Raw genomic sequence first — 16,711 nt, 5'->3', positions numbered from 1 at the left:
GCGCTTTGCCCCTAACCCCCTTCTTACATAGCGCGCTGCCTCTTATCCACTCTTAACATAGCGCTATGCCCCTTATCCCCTCCTAACATAGCGCTATGCCTTTTATCCCCTCCTTACATAGCGCTATGCCTCTTATCCCCTCCTTACATAGCGCTATGTCCCTTATCCCCTCCTAACATAGCGCCATGCCCCTTATCTCCTCCTTACATAGCGCCATGCCCCTTATCTCCTCCTTACATAGCGCCATGCCCCTTATCTCCTCCTTACATAGCACTATGCCTCTTATCCCCTCCTTACATAGCGCTATGCCCCTTATCCCCTCCTTACATAGCACTATGCCTCTTATCCCCTCCTTACATAGCGCTATGCCTCTTATCTCCTCCTTACATAGCGCTATGCCTCTTATCTCTTCCTTACATAGCGCTATGTCCCTTATCCCCTCCTAACATAGCGCCATGCCCCTTATCCCCTCCTTACATAGCGCCATGCCCCTTATCTCCTCCTTACATAGCGCTATGCCCCTTATCTGCTCCTTACATAGCGCTATGCCCCTTATCTCCTCCTTACATAGCGCTATGCCCCTTATCTCCTCCTTACATAGCGCCATGCCCCTTATCTCCTCCTTACATAGCGCTATGCCCCTTATCCCCTCCTTACATAGCGCCATGCCCCTTATCTCCTCCTTACATAGCACTATGTCCCTTATCCCCTCCTTACATAGCACTATGCCCCTTATCCCCTCCTAACATAGCACTATGCCCCTTATCCCCTCCTAACATAGCACTATGCCCCTTATCCCCTCCTTACATAGCGCTATGCCCCTTATCTCCTCCTTACATAGCGCTATGCCCCTTATCCCCTAAATACATCTCTTTAGGCAGAGAATTCCATATCCTTATTGCTGTTACTGTAAAAAAAAAACAAAAAAACTGTTCTTTTCCTTAATTTGTGATAAATGATTCTCGTTGGTTGAGATGTAACATTTCTTGCGCCCTCTACAGGCATAAAGAGGCTTATACATGGACTAACCCCACCTGCTGTGTACACAATGTCATCATTGGCAAGTTATGGATTGAGCAGTACGGCACGGTGGAGATCGTCAATCACAGGTAAACGTCATTTAATTAGGGATTCTGCTTCTCCAGCTGAGCCGTAATATCCTGGAATAGTGAGTTGTGCTCACGTTTAGTCCAAAATTGTAGATTTGGAAAGTTTTCCGTCTTTGTCGCTTTGGCTTAGATTTTACTGTTTGCTTTTCGAATCCCACCGTTTACTTATTGCCAATTTCCCTGGGAGTGTCAGGCTGTCGTTTCCGCAGTAAATTCGTCAGTGGTCACATTACTGTTCAGCCAGTAAACTGTGATTGAGAAATATCATCTCTGTGCAGCCACAATCTGATGCCAGTGTTAGTATTGATGCTGTGATTATTGCTTCCTTCTTACTCCGCTGATTGCACTGTGTTTAATGCAGAACCGGAGATAAATGCATCCTGAACTTCAAACCATGCGGCCTGTTTGGGAAGGAGCTGCACAGAGTGGAGGGCTACATACAAGACAAGAAGTAAGGCTATGTTTCTCTGTATTACACACTGCACAGCACCACTCTGTCTGCACATATAAACTCTGTTAGATCCTATACAATACCACTCTCTGTATTACACACTGCACAGCACCACTCTGTCTGCACATATAAACTCTATTAGATACTATACAATACCACTCTCTGTATTACACACTGCACAGCACCACTCTGTCTGCACATATAAACTCTATTAGATACTATACAATACCACTCTCTGTATTACACACTGCTCAGCACCACTCTGTCTGCACATATAAACTCTATTAGATACTATACAATACCACTCTCTGTATTACACACTGCACAGCACCACTCTGTCTGCACATATAAACTCTGTTAGATCCTATACAATACCACTCTCTGTATTACACACTGCACAGCACCAATCTGTCTGCACATATAAACTCTATTAGATACTATACAATACCACTCTCTGTATTACACACTGCTCAGCACCACTCTGTCTGCACATATAAACTCTATTAGATACTATACAATACCACTCTCTGTATTACACACTGCACAGCACCACTCTGTCTGCACATATAAACTCTGTTAGATCCTATACAATACCACTCTCTGTATTACACACTGCACAGCACCACTCTGTCTGCACATATAAACTCTATTAGATACTATACAATACCACTCTCTGTATTACACACTGCACAGCACCACTCTGTCTGCACATATAAACTCTGTTAGATCCTATACAATACCACTCTCTGTATTACACACTGCACAGCACCACTCTGTCTGCACATATAAACTCTATTAGATACTATACAATACCACTCTCTGTATTACACACTGCACAGCACCACTCTGTCTGCACATATAAACTCTGTTAGATCCTATACAATACCACTCTCTGTATTACACACTGCACAGCACCACTCTGTCTGCACATATAAACTCTATTAGATACTATACAATACCACTCTCTGTATTACACACTGCTCAGCACCACTCTGTCTGCACATATAAACTCTGTTAGATCCTATACAATACCACTCTCTGTATTACACACTGCTCAGCACCACTCTGTCTGCACATATAAACTCTGTTAGATCCTATACAATACCACTCTCTGTATTACACACTGCACAGCACCACTCTGTCTGCACATATAAACTATATTAGATACTATACAATACCACTCTCTGTATTACACACTGCTCAGCACCACTCTGTCTGCACATATAAACTCTATTAGATACTATACAATACCACTCTCTGTATTACACATTGCTCAGCACCACTCTGTCTGCACATATAAACTCTGTTAGATCCTATACAATACCACTCTCTGTATTACACACTGCACAGCACCACTCTGTCTGCACATATAAACTCTATTAGATACTATACAATACCACTCTCTGTATTACACACTGCTCAGCACCACTCTGTCTGCACATATAAACTCTATTAGATACTATACAATACCACTCTCTGTATTACACACTGCTCAGCACCACTCTGTCTGCACATATAAACTCTATTAGATACTATACAATACCACTCTCTGTATTACACACTGCACAGCACCACTCTGTCTGCACATAATAACTCTGTTAGATCCTATACAATACCACTCTCTGTATTACACACTGCTCAGCACCACTCTGTCTGCACATATAAACTCTATTAGATCCTATACAATACCACTCTCTGTATTACACACTGCACAGCACCACTCTGTCTGCACATATAAACTCTATTAGATCCTATACAATACCACTCTCTGTATTACACACTACACAGCACCACTCTGTCTGCACATATAAACTCTGTTAGATCCTATACAATACCACTCTCTGTATTACACACTGCACAGCACCACTCTGTCTGCACATATAAACTCTGTTAGATCCTAAACAATACCACTCTCTGTATTACACACTGCTCAGCACCACTCTGTCTGCACATATAAACTCTATTAGATCCTAAACAATACCACTCTCTGTATTAGACACTGCTCAGCACCACTCTGTCTGCACATATAAACTCTATTAGATCCTAAACAATACCACTCTCTGTATTACACACTGCTCAGCACCACTCTGTCTGCACATATAAACTCTATTAGATCCTATACAATACCACTCTCTGTATTACACACTGCTCAGCACCACTCTGTCTGCACATATAAACTCTATTAGATCCTATACAATACCACTCTCTGTATTACACACTGCTCAGCACCACTCTGTCTGCACATATAAACTCTGTTAGATCCTATACAATACCACTCTCTGTATTACATACTGCACAGCACCACTCTGTCTGCACATATAAACTCTGTTAGATCCTATACAATACCACTCTCTGTATTACACACTGCACAGCACCACTCTGTCTGCACATATAAACTCTGTTAGATCCTAAACAATACCACTCTTTGTATTACACACTGCTCAGCACCACTCTGTCTGCACGTATAAACTCTGTTAGATACTATACAATACCACTCTCTGTATTACACACTGCTCAGCACCACTCTGTCTGCACATATAAACTCTGTTAGATCCTATACAATACCACTCTCTGTATTACACACTGCACAGCACCACTCTGTCTGCACATATAAACTCTGTTAGATCCTAAACAATACCACTCTCTGTATTACACACTGCTCAGCACCACTCTGTCTGCACATATAAACTCTGTTAGATCCTATACAATACCACTCTCTGTATTACACACTGCTCAGCACCACTCTGTCTGCACATAGAAACTCTATTAGATCCTATACAATACCACTCTCTGTATTACACACTGCTCAGCACCACTCTGTCTGCACATATAAACTCTATTAGATACTATACAATACCACTCTCTGTATTACACACTGCACAGCAGCACTCTGTCTGCACATAATAACTCTATTAGATACTATACAATACCACTCTCTGTATTACACACTGCTCAGCACCACTCTGTCTGCACATATAAACTCTATTAGATACTATACAATACCACTCTCTGTATTACACACTGCTCAGCACCACTCTGTCTGCACATATAAACTCTATTAGATCCTATACAATACCACTCTCTGTATTACACACTGCTCAGCACCACTCTGTCTGCACATATAAACTCGATTAGATACTATACAATACCACGCTCTGTATTACACACTGCTCAGCACCACTCTGTCTGCACATATAAACTCTGTTAGATCCTATACAATACCACTCTCTGTATTACACACTGCTCAGCACCACTCTGTCTGCACGTATAAACTCTGTTAGATCCTATACAATACCACACTCTGTATTACACACTGCACAGCACGTTTAGACTCTATTAGGTACTATACAATACCACTCTCTGTATTACACACTGCAAGAGTGCATGAGACAGTTAATAGTTCTTTCCCACAATTAACATCTGCGTCTTGTCTGATGTTGCCTTGGTTGTCGATCCATAGTCGCTCTGTGTGTTCAGTGTTGCTGTATTTGCGTCTTGTCTGATGTTGCCTTGGTTGTCGATCCATAGTCCCTCTGTGTGTTCAGTGTTGCTGTATTTGCATCTTGTCTGATGTTGCCTTGTCTGTCGATGCATCGTTGCTGTGTGTGTTCAGTGCTGCTGTATTTGTTTGTCCCGCTGTTGCCATACCTGTTTGTCTTTTGTTGTTCTGTCTTTTTGCTCAACATATTTGCGGCTGTCTGTCCAGTGTCACTTTGTCTTTCTGATAAGTGTAACTGCTTTTGTCTCCTCTGTCCATTCCCTGTAGCCCTGTCTGCTTGTACGGTTTAGCTGTGTCTGTTGGTGAAATTTAGCTGTGGGCAGTATATTCTTTGTAGTCGGAGCACGCAGCAGGTTTTGTTCTGGATTGTGGATAGAGATTTCTATCGTCTCTGAAGCTAATGACCAGATGCTAAAGTTTGGGAATTTTTGTAATTGTATAAAAGAGAGATTCAGTCCAGTTCATTTCTCAAGATGTCAGAAAATGTGTTCCTGAAAATGGATAAGGCCGCAGGATTGATTCTGCCAATGTTTCACACTTTTGATATATTGCTTTTCCTGGGGCTGCAGCTTCCAAACTTAGTGAGTTGTTTTTTTTTTTATATTCTTGTGATCATATTTATGTGACACATAATTGTCTTCATTGTTCTAGTGTAGACACAAGTGCTCTGTATAGTATTGTGTTTTATTAGTATCTGGAGTTTTGCAATTCTATAAGATTTACCGGTCACTTTGGAGGTATTGGCTTGTTCTAATCTATTTCCCCCCCTAAACAAATCTTCCAATATTTGAACGTTTTATTTTCTGATTGAGTTTTTTCATTCACATTGAATACCAGTCACTGCTTGACACATGATGCAAATTAAACTTACTTCCATGATTCTGCATGTCGGGTATCGTGGCCGGGTAGTTGCACTGATCAGTTTATATTCCCTGCACGTCACACACAGTACACACTGCAGCAGCCATTGGTGAGTATCACCGCAACTATCTGTCAGGCAGCGGCATTGGGAAATCACCTCTAACCCCTCCTTAAAGGAACACTCTACACACAAAAAGCACTTCAACTGTTTAATGTATCTGGTTGGTCATATTAGTGAGCGTTTGTAGCTAGGGCGCTAAGCTAGAGTGCGCCTACCTTCCACCCTACTCGATGAGCTGCACTACATTGAGAAGCATAGGAAAGCAATGCTTGCGGATCCAGCTAAGAGGCTTCTTAATAAGAACAGTCTGATTGCAGTATTACTGAAAGTCTGGGCTGGGAAAGAGGGGTGTGCTTTCTACGGATGCAGACAGCAAGTCTGCAGCTTTTGCAAGTGTTTTTTTTTTTTTTTCTTCTTCTTCTTCACATTCCCCCAACATGCAGATACAAATATATGCTTGCTTTCTTTGCTGGTATATCTACTTAATTGTTTAAAAATAAATAAGAATGGAGTGTTCACTTTACCAGCACTGATCCATTTTCAGTTTAACTGGTCAGCTGTTCCTTGTTATAAAATGTAGTCTTTTATATAATGCACTTTGATCACCTCTTTCCGAATTCACCAAGATGCAAAATCAAATTGTTTACATAGGGATGTGGGGATATCATGCTAAAGGTAGTGTGAGCAGGGAGCACATGACCAGCAGTGGAGGTGGTGTTTCTTTTATTTTAAATTTGAAATGGGATCTCCGTTTCCTTAACGTCCGATTGCTGCAACAGGTTCCAGAGAACAGAAATATTTTATCTCAAAGTGTCGGGTTTTTATCATTTATTGGAAAGATTTGATTTAAACAATTGTAAAATGGAGAAGGAGCATTTTACGCAGAGTGCAATACAACCTGGTGTGTTTTGTAAAGCGAGCTCAGTTGTTTGTATTGTGCGCAGAGGGATTGGGTAAATGCATTTTATTAAATCTAATTAAGGTACAGCAGGTTTTGGGCAGTTGAGAAGGGGACATACAATCTGTGTATGTTTCACAGTAACAATGATTATGATTTGCTTTGAAATTGACCGTTTTTATATTATTATTTTTTTTAGCAAGAAGAAGCTGTGTGTGATTTATGGAAAGTGGACGGAGTGTCTGTGGAGTGTCGATCCCACCACTTATGACAGTTCTAGGAAATCTGAAAAGAAAGGAGGGGGGGAGCAGCGAAAATCCAAACAGGTAGGGGCACCTGGGGCACTCTGTCTGCACACAGCACTGTGTTAAAGAAAAGCTGTTACTGGAGTCAGTGGTCAGGTCTAAAGGGGCACTCTGAATACCATAACCCAATTTTGTCATTTATGTGAGAACGTCATTGCGGTAGCAATATATATCCAGGTACCGGCTCTGGGTGCACTGGGGAACCCTGTGCTTTGTAAAACCAATTAAAACATTTTGACACAGATCTGGACAGTACAACATAAAGTACTTAACACTCTGTGTCTCCCCACCTAGATCTGTCTGCTCAGGTGTAAAGACAAGAGCAGTCACAAGATTCTAAACTGTTTTAAACCTGTTGCACATTTCGTAATATTTTTCGCCAGATCCCTGTTAATCTGGAAACCTTGATTTAATATTTTTGGATACATTTTTTTTTTTAAATATCAAAAATATATATAATTATATTATATTTTTCATAATGTTAAATCTAATTTTAAAAGTTTATCCAAATGATTTGAGAATCTTAACCAACATTATTAAATGTATGCCTCTGTGCCGCATTCAGCTTTGCTGCAGTAAGATTCTGCTAAATATTTTGTACGTTGATATGTCTGTTAGTTCTGCGTAATTCCAGTTCTATTCCACCTGACACCAGTCACGGTCCTTCACCCCTTACAGTACCTCTAGTCTGCTGGCGGTTACTGTCCCGTGTTCATGCTATGTTGCCTTGTGATTCATTCCTCGTTATGTAATGTAGTATGCTGCTCCTCCCACTGAGAATATTTAAACTGTTGATTTTAGTCTGAATTCTTCAATGCGATCATTGTTTTCTTTGTAAATGTGTATCTGTTATCTTGTCTCAGTGTTTAACTAGTTTCTCTATTTGTTGCGAGACCTGATGGAACACACCCAAAGTTATTAAAAGAGTTTAGTGGTGTACTAGCAAAACCATTAACAGATTTATATAACCCATCATTGTTAACAGGAGTAGTCCCAGAAGATTGGAAGTTAGCGAATGTTGTGCCCATTCACAAGAATGGTAGTAGGGAGGAGTTGGGCAACTATAGGCCAGTAAGCCTTACTTCAGTAGTGGGGAAAATGATGGAAACCATGTTAAAGGATAGGATTGTTGAACATCTAAAATCACATGGATTTTCAAGATCAGGGACAACATGGGTTTACTTCAGGTAGATCATGCCAAACTAATCTTATTGATTTTTTTGATTGGGTAACAAATTATAGATCAGGGTGGTGCAGTAGACATTGCTTACCTAGATTTCAGTAAGGCTTTTGACACTGTTGCACATAGAAGGCTTATCAATAAACTGCAATCTTTTAGTTTGGATTCCAATATTGTTGAATGGGTGAGGCAGTGGCTGAGTGACAGGCAACAGAGGGTTGTAGTCAATGGAGTATATTCGAAGCTTGGGCTTGTCACCAGTGGAGTACCTCAGGGATCTGTACTTGGACCCATTCTCTTTAATATTTTTATTAGTGATATTGCAGAAGGTCTTGATGGTAAGGTGTGTCTTTTTGCTGATGATACTAAGATATGTAACAGGGTTGATGTTCCAGGAGGGATAAGCCAAATGGCAAATGATTTAGGTAAACTACAAAAATGGTCAGAGTTGTGGCAGATGACATTTAATGTGGATAAGTGCTGTGACGAAGTACCCTTCGCCACTGGTTCTTGGAGAGGCCTGCTTGCCAGCCTCTTGCCTTGTGACTATAGCCCCTGGGATGTATTGCCCTTTAAAAATGTTATTTGGGCTTATGGACTTTTATTAGACTGTTCCTGCTTAACCCTCAATCTAGAGTCCTGTCTCTTATTGGGGGAATTGCTATATCACTACAGGGGATTGCTATGCTCTGCATACTCCCTTGGATAATCACTACTAAGCTCTTTTAAGAGCTTGTTCCTGCTTCACTTTCTTGGAGGAGAAGTTCACCCACTGGAACCTGGTGCCTTGTCGTAGGGCCAGGGTGGGTAGGAGACGGCGAGACCCCAACCAAGCTGCGGCGGTTCGTGGGATCTGCGGTGGTTATGGTGTCTGGAGTGCTTGTAGCCCTGGGGAAGCACTAGTAACATCCATCAACGGAGGTACCCAGTCGGGGTGCCAGGTGGTCCGTTACAAGTGCAATATAATGCATTTTGGATGTAAAAATCCAAGGGCACAGTACAGAATATTTGATAGAGTCCTAACCTCAACATCTGGGGAAAGGGATTTAGGGGTAATTATTTCTGATGGCAGACAATGTAATAGAGCAGCAGGAAATGCTACCAGAATGCTTGGTTGTATAGGGAGAGGTGTTGGCAGTAGAAAGAGGGAAGTGCTCATGCCATTGTATAGAACACTGGTGAGACCTCACTTGGAGTATTGCACGCAGTACTGGAGACCGTATCTCCAAAAGGATATTGATACATTAGATCAAGCATGTCAAACTCAAAGTCTAGCATGGGCCACATAAACAAGGTTTAAGTTTACGTGGGCTGCAAAAAAAATAAAAAAACTTACATTTTCATAGAAACATAGGTTTATTTTAAAAAGTACAGTATAAAAAAAAAAACAGCATCCCCCTCTACTAAACCACAACACTCCCCTCTACTAAATCCCAGTCCGCCCCTCTACTAAACCACAGCACCCCCCTCTACCAAATCTGATCCTCCTGCTGACAGACACACACATACTCGCTGACAGACACACACACACATACTCGCTGACAGACACACACACACACATACTCGCTGACACACACACACACACATACTCGCTGACAGACACACACACACATACTCGCTGACAGACACACACACACATACTCGCTGACAGACACACACACACACATACTCGCTGACAGACACACACACACATACTCGCTGACAGACACACACACATACTCGCTGACAGACACACACACACATACTCGCTGACAGACACACACACACATACTCGCTGACAGACACACACACACATACTCGCTGACAGACACACACACACATACTCGCTGACAGACACACACACACATACTCGCTGACAGACACACACAGACATACAGACAGACATACAAACACACACATACAGACAGACATACAAACACACACACATACAGACAGACATACAAACACACACACATACAGACAGACATACAAACACACACACATACAGACAGACATACAAACACACACACATACAGACAGACATACAAACACACACACATACAGACAGACATACAAACACACACACATACAGACAGACATACAAACACACACACATACAGACAGACATACAAACACACACACATACAGACAGACATACAAACACACACACACATACAGACAGACACACATACATACAGACAGACATACAGACACACATACATACAGACAGACATACAGACACACATACATACAGACACACATACATACAGACATACACACACGTATAGACACACACGGAGACGCACACACATACTCACTGACGGACGGACACACATACTCACTGACGGACACACACACAGTTACACATTCTTGCACACACATACTTGACTTTATTGCTCCCTACCTTATGGAGCCGATGCTCCCTCGCGTGGTTTAGTGGTGCTGGAATATGATGTCATATTCTGGCGCCCGGCTTCACTTCAGACGGCACGTACGAGGGAGCAGTGAGGAGCAGGAACACTGAGCTACTTTGCTGGCCCTCCTCCCTGGCCGGGTAAATGTTAGCAGAGTAGGCACCTGCAATGTGGAGGAAGCAGGTGCCTATTCTGCTTTAACACCAGCATGTACTTGCTGCTCGCCGGGCCGCAAAGATGGTCCTTGTGGGCTGTGAGTTTGACATGCTTTTTTTAGAGAGAGTTCAGAGAAGGGCTATTAAACTGGTTCATGGATTGCAGGATAAAACTTACCAGGAAAGGTTAAAGGATCTTAACATGTATAGCTTGGAGGACAGACGAGACAGGGGGGATATGATAGAAACATTTAAATACATAAAGGGAATCAACACAGTAAAGGAGGAGACTATATTTAAAAGAAGAAAAACTACCACAACAAGAGGACATAGTCTTAAATTAGAGGGACAAAGGTTTAAAAATATTATTAGGAAGTATTACTTTACTGAGAGGGTAGTGGATGCATGGAATAGCCTTCCAGCTGAAGTGGTAGAGGTTAACACAGTAAAGGAGTTTAAGCATGCGTGGGATAGGCATAAGGCTATCCTAACTATAAGATAAGGCCAGGGACTAATGAAAGTATTTAGAAAATTGGGCAGACTAGATGGGCCGAATGGTTCTTATCTGCCGTCACATTCTATGTTTCTATGAGACCATTTTTGTAGATGACGTGGATAATGTAGAATGAACAAGCACTCCGGGCTTATAACGTAGTGCTCTTTGCTCGATTTAGAATTATTATTATTTTTATTATTTATATAGCGCCAACAAATTAATTTCTATTTTAAATCATGAGAATTTCAGTCTGTACATAGTTTGTTTCTCATTGAGCCGTTGATGTCAGTGGGGAGATTGTAAGCTCTGGAATCGTAGTTTCCCCTTTCTTGGTATCTGCTGCTGAAACAATCCAGGTTTTAGTTTTTGTGCTTTGTAAAATACAAGTTTTTTTTCCTTCTTTTCAAATAATTTTTATTAAAGTTTTACATATTTGTATAACAACAAGAATATATACATTGTATTGGGGGTAGGAAGGGAAGGGGAACTTGGAAATGGAAGAGAATAACCATCCAATATTAAAATAGGCATAACAGTGTATATGGCAAAAAAATAAATAAAAAATAATATGTTTTGACATCAATGTACTTTAATAACAAATATGTCAAAGACCATATGCTGTTTTGATTTTTTCTTCCCACTTATCCCAATTATATTTTAATATTGGGAAACCACGCATATGAGCTCTATGGGATAATTCGTGTGCCTTGTTTTCTAGAATCAAATTAAAAACTTCCCTGAGAGATGGCACATCTTGGGACTTCCAATGTCTAGGTAAACAGGATGTAGCAGCGATCAAAATGTGACCTATGATTATTTTGTCTGATCTATTAATGGACTCCGGGAGGTTTTTAAATAAGGCTAGTTCTGAGGTTAAAATGCTAATGGTCCTGTCCACTTTAATAATTAGGTCGTGAATCAATTTCCAATATTTAGTTAATTTAGGACAGAACCACCAAATATGGGCCATATTGCCCACACCCCCACAATCCCTCCAACACCGGTCAGAATACATATTGTTCATGTTGTGCAATCTAGACGGGGCCAGGTACCAACGATATAAAATTTTATAATGATTTTCAAAGTGGTCGGTGCAATACGAAATACCTTTTAAAGCTTTAAAAAAAAAACGAACCATTCTTCTAGATCAGGTTTTTTTCCTTCTTTTAATTCTGTCTGTTGATCGTTTGTCCATGAAGCTACCTTTAGATCACTGTCTATTTATTTGTGTCTTTCTGCTGATTCGGATCTGTTCTTTCATTTACTGAGTTTGTTCCTACCATTTTGTGAGTACATTGAGCTCTTACTATTCCTTTCTCCCCATAGAATGAGCCATCGGTGAATTCCGTAGAAGATGAGGAAGATGATATGCCGGAGGTTCAGGAGACGGTGCAGGTGGTACCAGGTAGTAAACTACTGTGGAGGATTGTCAGTAGACCACCAAATTCCTCCCAGGTGAGTTCAACAAGTCTGATATAAGACTGACTGTATGCTGGCACAGCTGGGACCCCCAAACTGTGTGTGTCTAATATAAGACTGACTGTATGCTGGCACAGCTGGGACCCCCAAACTGTGTGTGTCTGATATAAGACTGACTGTATGCTGGCACGGCTGGGACCCCCATACTGTGTGTGTCTGATATAAGACTGACTGTATGCCGGCACAGCTGGGACCCCCCAAACTGTGTGTGTCTGATATCAGACTGACTGTATGCCGGCACAGCTGGGACCCCCATACTGTGTGTGTCTGATATCAGACTGACTGTATGCCGGCACAGCTGGGACCCCCATACTGTGTGTGTCTGATATAAGACTGACTGTATGCCGGCACAGCTGGGACCCCCATACTGTGTGTGTCTGATATAAGACTGACTGCCGGCACAGCTGGGACCCCCATACTGTGTGTGTCTGATATAAGACTGACTGTATGCCGGCACAGCTGGGACCCCCATACTGTGTGTGTCTGATATAAGACTGACTGTATGCCAGCACAGCTGGGACCCCCATATTGTGTGTGTCTGATATAAGACTGACTGTATGCCGGCACAGCTGGGACCCCCATACTGTGTGTGTCTGATATAAGACTGACTGTATGCCGGCACAGCTGGGACCCCCAAACTGTGTGTGTCTGATATAAGACTGACTGTATGCCGGCACAGCTGGGACCCCCATACTGTGTGTGTCTGATATAACTGTATGCCGGCACAGCTGGGACCCCCAAACTGTGTGTGTCTGATATAAGACTGACTGTGGCACAGCTGGGACCCCCATACTGTGTGTGTCTGATATAAGACTGACTGTATGCCGTCACAGCTGGGACCCCCATACTGTGTGTGTCTGATATAAGACTGACTGTATGCCGGCACAGCTGGGACCCCCAAACTGTGTGTGTCTTATATAAGACTGACTGTATGCCGGCACAGCTGGGACCCCCATACGGTGTGTGTCTGATATAACTGACTGTATGCCGGCACAGCTGGGACCCCCATACTGTGTGTGTCTGATATAAGACTGACTGTATGCTGGCACAGCTGGGACCCCCATACTGTGTGTGTCTGATATTAGACTGACTGTATGCCGGCACAGCTGGGACCCCCATACTGTGTGTGTCTGATATAAGACTGACTGTATGCCGGCACAGCTGGGACCCCCATACTGTGTGTGTCTGATATAAGACTGACTGTATGCCGGCACAGCTGGGACCCCCATACTGTGTGTGTCTGATATAAGACTGACTGTATGCCGGCACAGCTGGGACCCCCATACTGTGTGTGTCTGATATAAGACTGACTGTATGCCGGCACAGCTGGGACCCCCATACTGTGTGTGTCTGATATAACTGACTGTATGCCGGGATCTAGAGAATTAGATTAAATCACTATGCGGCCACTGTTGTGGTCTCTGGTATTAGACTGATTCTCTCTGTACTGACATGGCTGGAGTGCCCGGTATTGGCTTAATTCTAAGTCCCAGCATTGTTGCCATTATTGATTTTCTTATTGTTTTTACCCACCAGATGTACAACTTCACTAACTTTGCTGTCGCTCTCAATGAATTGGACAAGGAACTAGAAGCCACTCTGGCGCCAACAGACTGCCGTCTGCGACCTGACATCAGAGGCATGGAGAATGGGGATCTAGGTAAGCAGGTTACTAGAACCTTTGCCAATTACCTGGGGGGATAATCTTCATAAAATAATTTAATGTTTCCTTCAGTGTCAGAAACTGTCTTCTGAGCAATTGCTACTTCTCACCTGTCACCTGACCTCCTTCCGTGGACACAGTGATGTTGGTAGCAGGTGTATGATACACGGTACCTGTCAGCTCCTCTTTGAAACTCTCTTATTTCCTCAGATCAGGCCAGTAAAGAGAAGGAGAGATTAGAAGAGAAACAAAGAGCATCACGAAGAGAACGAGCCCAAAGCAACGAGCAATGGAGAACTAGGTATGGGACCTCTCAAAGGCTACATGGAACAATCTGTAAATCCTACATGCACAAAACCCATCCCACTCTTACCGGCAGCCAGGCCACCCCATCCCAGTCTTACCGGCAGCCAGGCCACCCCATCCCTGTCTTACCGGCAGCCGGGCCACCCCATCCCAGTATTACCGGCAGCCGGGCCACCCCATCCCAGTATTACCGGCAGCCGGGCCACCCCTTCCCAGTCTTACCGGCAGCCGGGCCACCCCTTCCCAGTCTTACCGGCAGCCGGGCCACCCCTTCCCAGTCTTACCGGCAGCCGGGCCACCCCTTCCCAGTCTTACCGGCAGCCGGGCCACCCCTTCCCAGTCTTACCGGCAGCCGGGCCACCCCTTCCCAGTCTTACTGGCAGCCGGGCCACCCCATCCCAGTCTTACTGGCAGCCGGGCCACCCCATCCCAGTCTTACTGGCAGCCGGGCCACCCCATCCCAGTCTTACCGGCAGCCGGGCCACCCCATCCCAGTCTTACTGGCAGCCAGGCCACCCCATCCCAGTCTTACCGGCAGCCCAGTAATGTGTGTCCCTTTAAGCATCTAAGCAATCATACAGCTTGAATATGATCACCATCTCTGGGACCTGGCCATGTGTGTCTCCCTGTTGCAGTTTATCTCTCCATTAAACATCTTTCTCTGTATCCTCACAGGTGGTTTACCCAAGGAACGAACCCACACACGCGGACGTCAGACTGGATCTACACAGGGGGATACTTTGATAGAAAATTCACAGACTGTCCTGAGATTTATTGATCACCAAAACCACTGTTTTTTCCCTCAGACTGGAAGGGTCACACGGACATTTGCACCGGAGCAGCTGCTCACTAACTGTGTCTACGGGAAAGCCGATCTATTTACACCTCTTTAGTTTTTTTTGAAGTTTTTCTTTTTTTTTTTTTTTCTTTTAGGAAAGATTTAAAGAATTGACATTGTACCACAATCAGGGAACTAATTATTTAATTGCTGCCGTTTGCCAAACGAAAACATGACGGCATCCACCTGTATATGAGTATATGTTTACCAATGTACAAGGCTACGTGGATTTAAATTTCTCAGATCAGCGAGGTCACCAGTAAACGTATAACCCTGATTATCATGATTTGTTTAGATTCTATGGAAGGAGCTTTGACATTCACTGGGAGAAGGAGAGAACGTTTGGGTTTCCTGTAGTGTTTGACTATGAGCTTTAACATCCTTCCTGGGGCCACATTCACTAAGCAGTGCTTCGAGACCGCTTACCATTCGCCAGACCATAACGTGACATTTAAGATCAATAGCGCTTGTGACAATTTGGTTATAAAAAGCACAGATTTGTTTTCAATATAGAATGTGTATTGTTTATATGAAATCCAACAGCACTGCCAGTGTGTTGAGTTACTCTGTATCCTCGTACATTGCAGCACTTTTGGGGTACTGAAATACTCTGCATCTTCATACATTGTCGCACTGCCAGTGTGCTGGGATACTCTGTAACTCCCTGTATCGCAGTGCCCTATTTCTAAATGTCTGTGGATCTTCAAGGTTATTTGACACAATCTTCATTGTAACAAAATTATGTAATATGACTGAGCTAGGTTGGGCCTCCCTCATACATACATTATAGAGCTCACAGCTAGGCCAGGCGCCTCCCTGTACCTACCTTACAGAGCTCACATCTAGGCCAGGCCTCCCCGTACCTACATTACAGAGCTCACAGCTAGGCCAGTCCTAACTCATATATACATTACAGAGCTCTAGGCTAGGCCAGGCCTAACTCGTACATACATTACAGAGTTCACAGCTAGGCCGTACCTCCCCCGTACATACATTACAGAGCTCACAGGTAGGCCA

The 16,711-nt window shown here is 43.1% G+C and overlaps 1 protein-coding gene across 4 annotated transcripts in view; it reads left to right on the top strand.

Moving 5' to 3' along the window:
- The window catches only part of OSBPL2 (oxysterol binding protein like 2), a 65,188-nt gene extending 48,979 nt beyond the window's left edge, over nt 1–16,209 (top strand). For all 4 annotated transcript variants that reach the window (XM_063459602.1, XM_063459601.1, XM_063459600.1 and 1 more), the window contains 7 exons: nt 1,002–1,109; nt 1,471–1,560; nt 7,079–7,205; nt 12,735–12,863; nt 14,424–14,547; nt 14,761–14,851; nt 15,532–16,209. In XM_063459602.1, coding sequence (XP_063315672.1) covers nt 1,002–1,109; nt 1,471–1,560; nt 7,079–7,205; nt 12,735–12,863; nt 14,424–14,547; nt 14,761–14,851; nt 15,532–15,634 — 772 coding nt within the window. In that variant the 3' untranslated portion in view covers nt 15,635–16,209. The remainder of the gene's footprint in view (nt 1–1,001; nt 1,110–1,470; nt 1,561–7,078; nt 7,206–12,734; nt 12,864–14,423; nt 14,548–14,760; nt 14,852–15,531) is intronic.
- The last annotated feature ends 502 nt before the right edge of the window (nt 16,210–16,711 follow it).

This window comes from Pelobates fuscus, chromosome 6, assembly GCF_036172605.1.
Source record: "Pelobates fuscus isolate aPelFus1 chromosome 6, aPelFus1.pri, whole genome shotgun sequence".
Classification (NCBI taxonomy): Eukaryota; Metazoa; Chordata; class Amphibia; order Anura; family Pelobatidae; genus Pelobates; species Pelobates fuscus.
The sequence above is the reverse complement of the archived record's forward strand: the minus strand, read 5'-3'. Positions and strand labels throughout refer to the sequence as shown.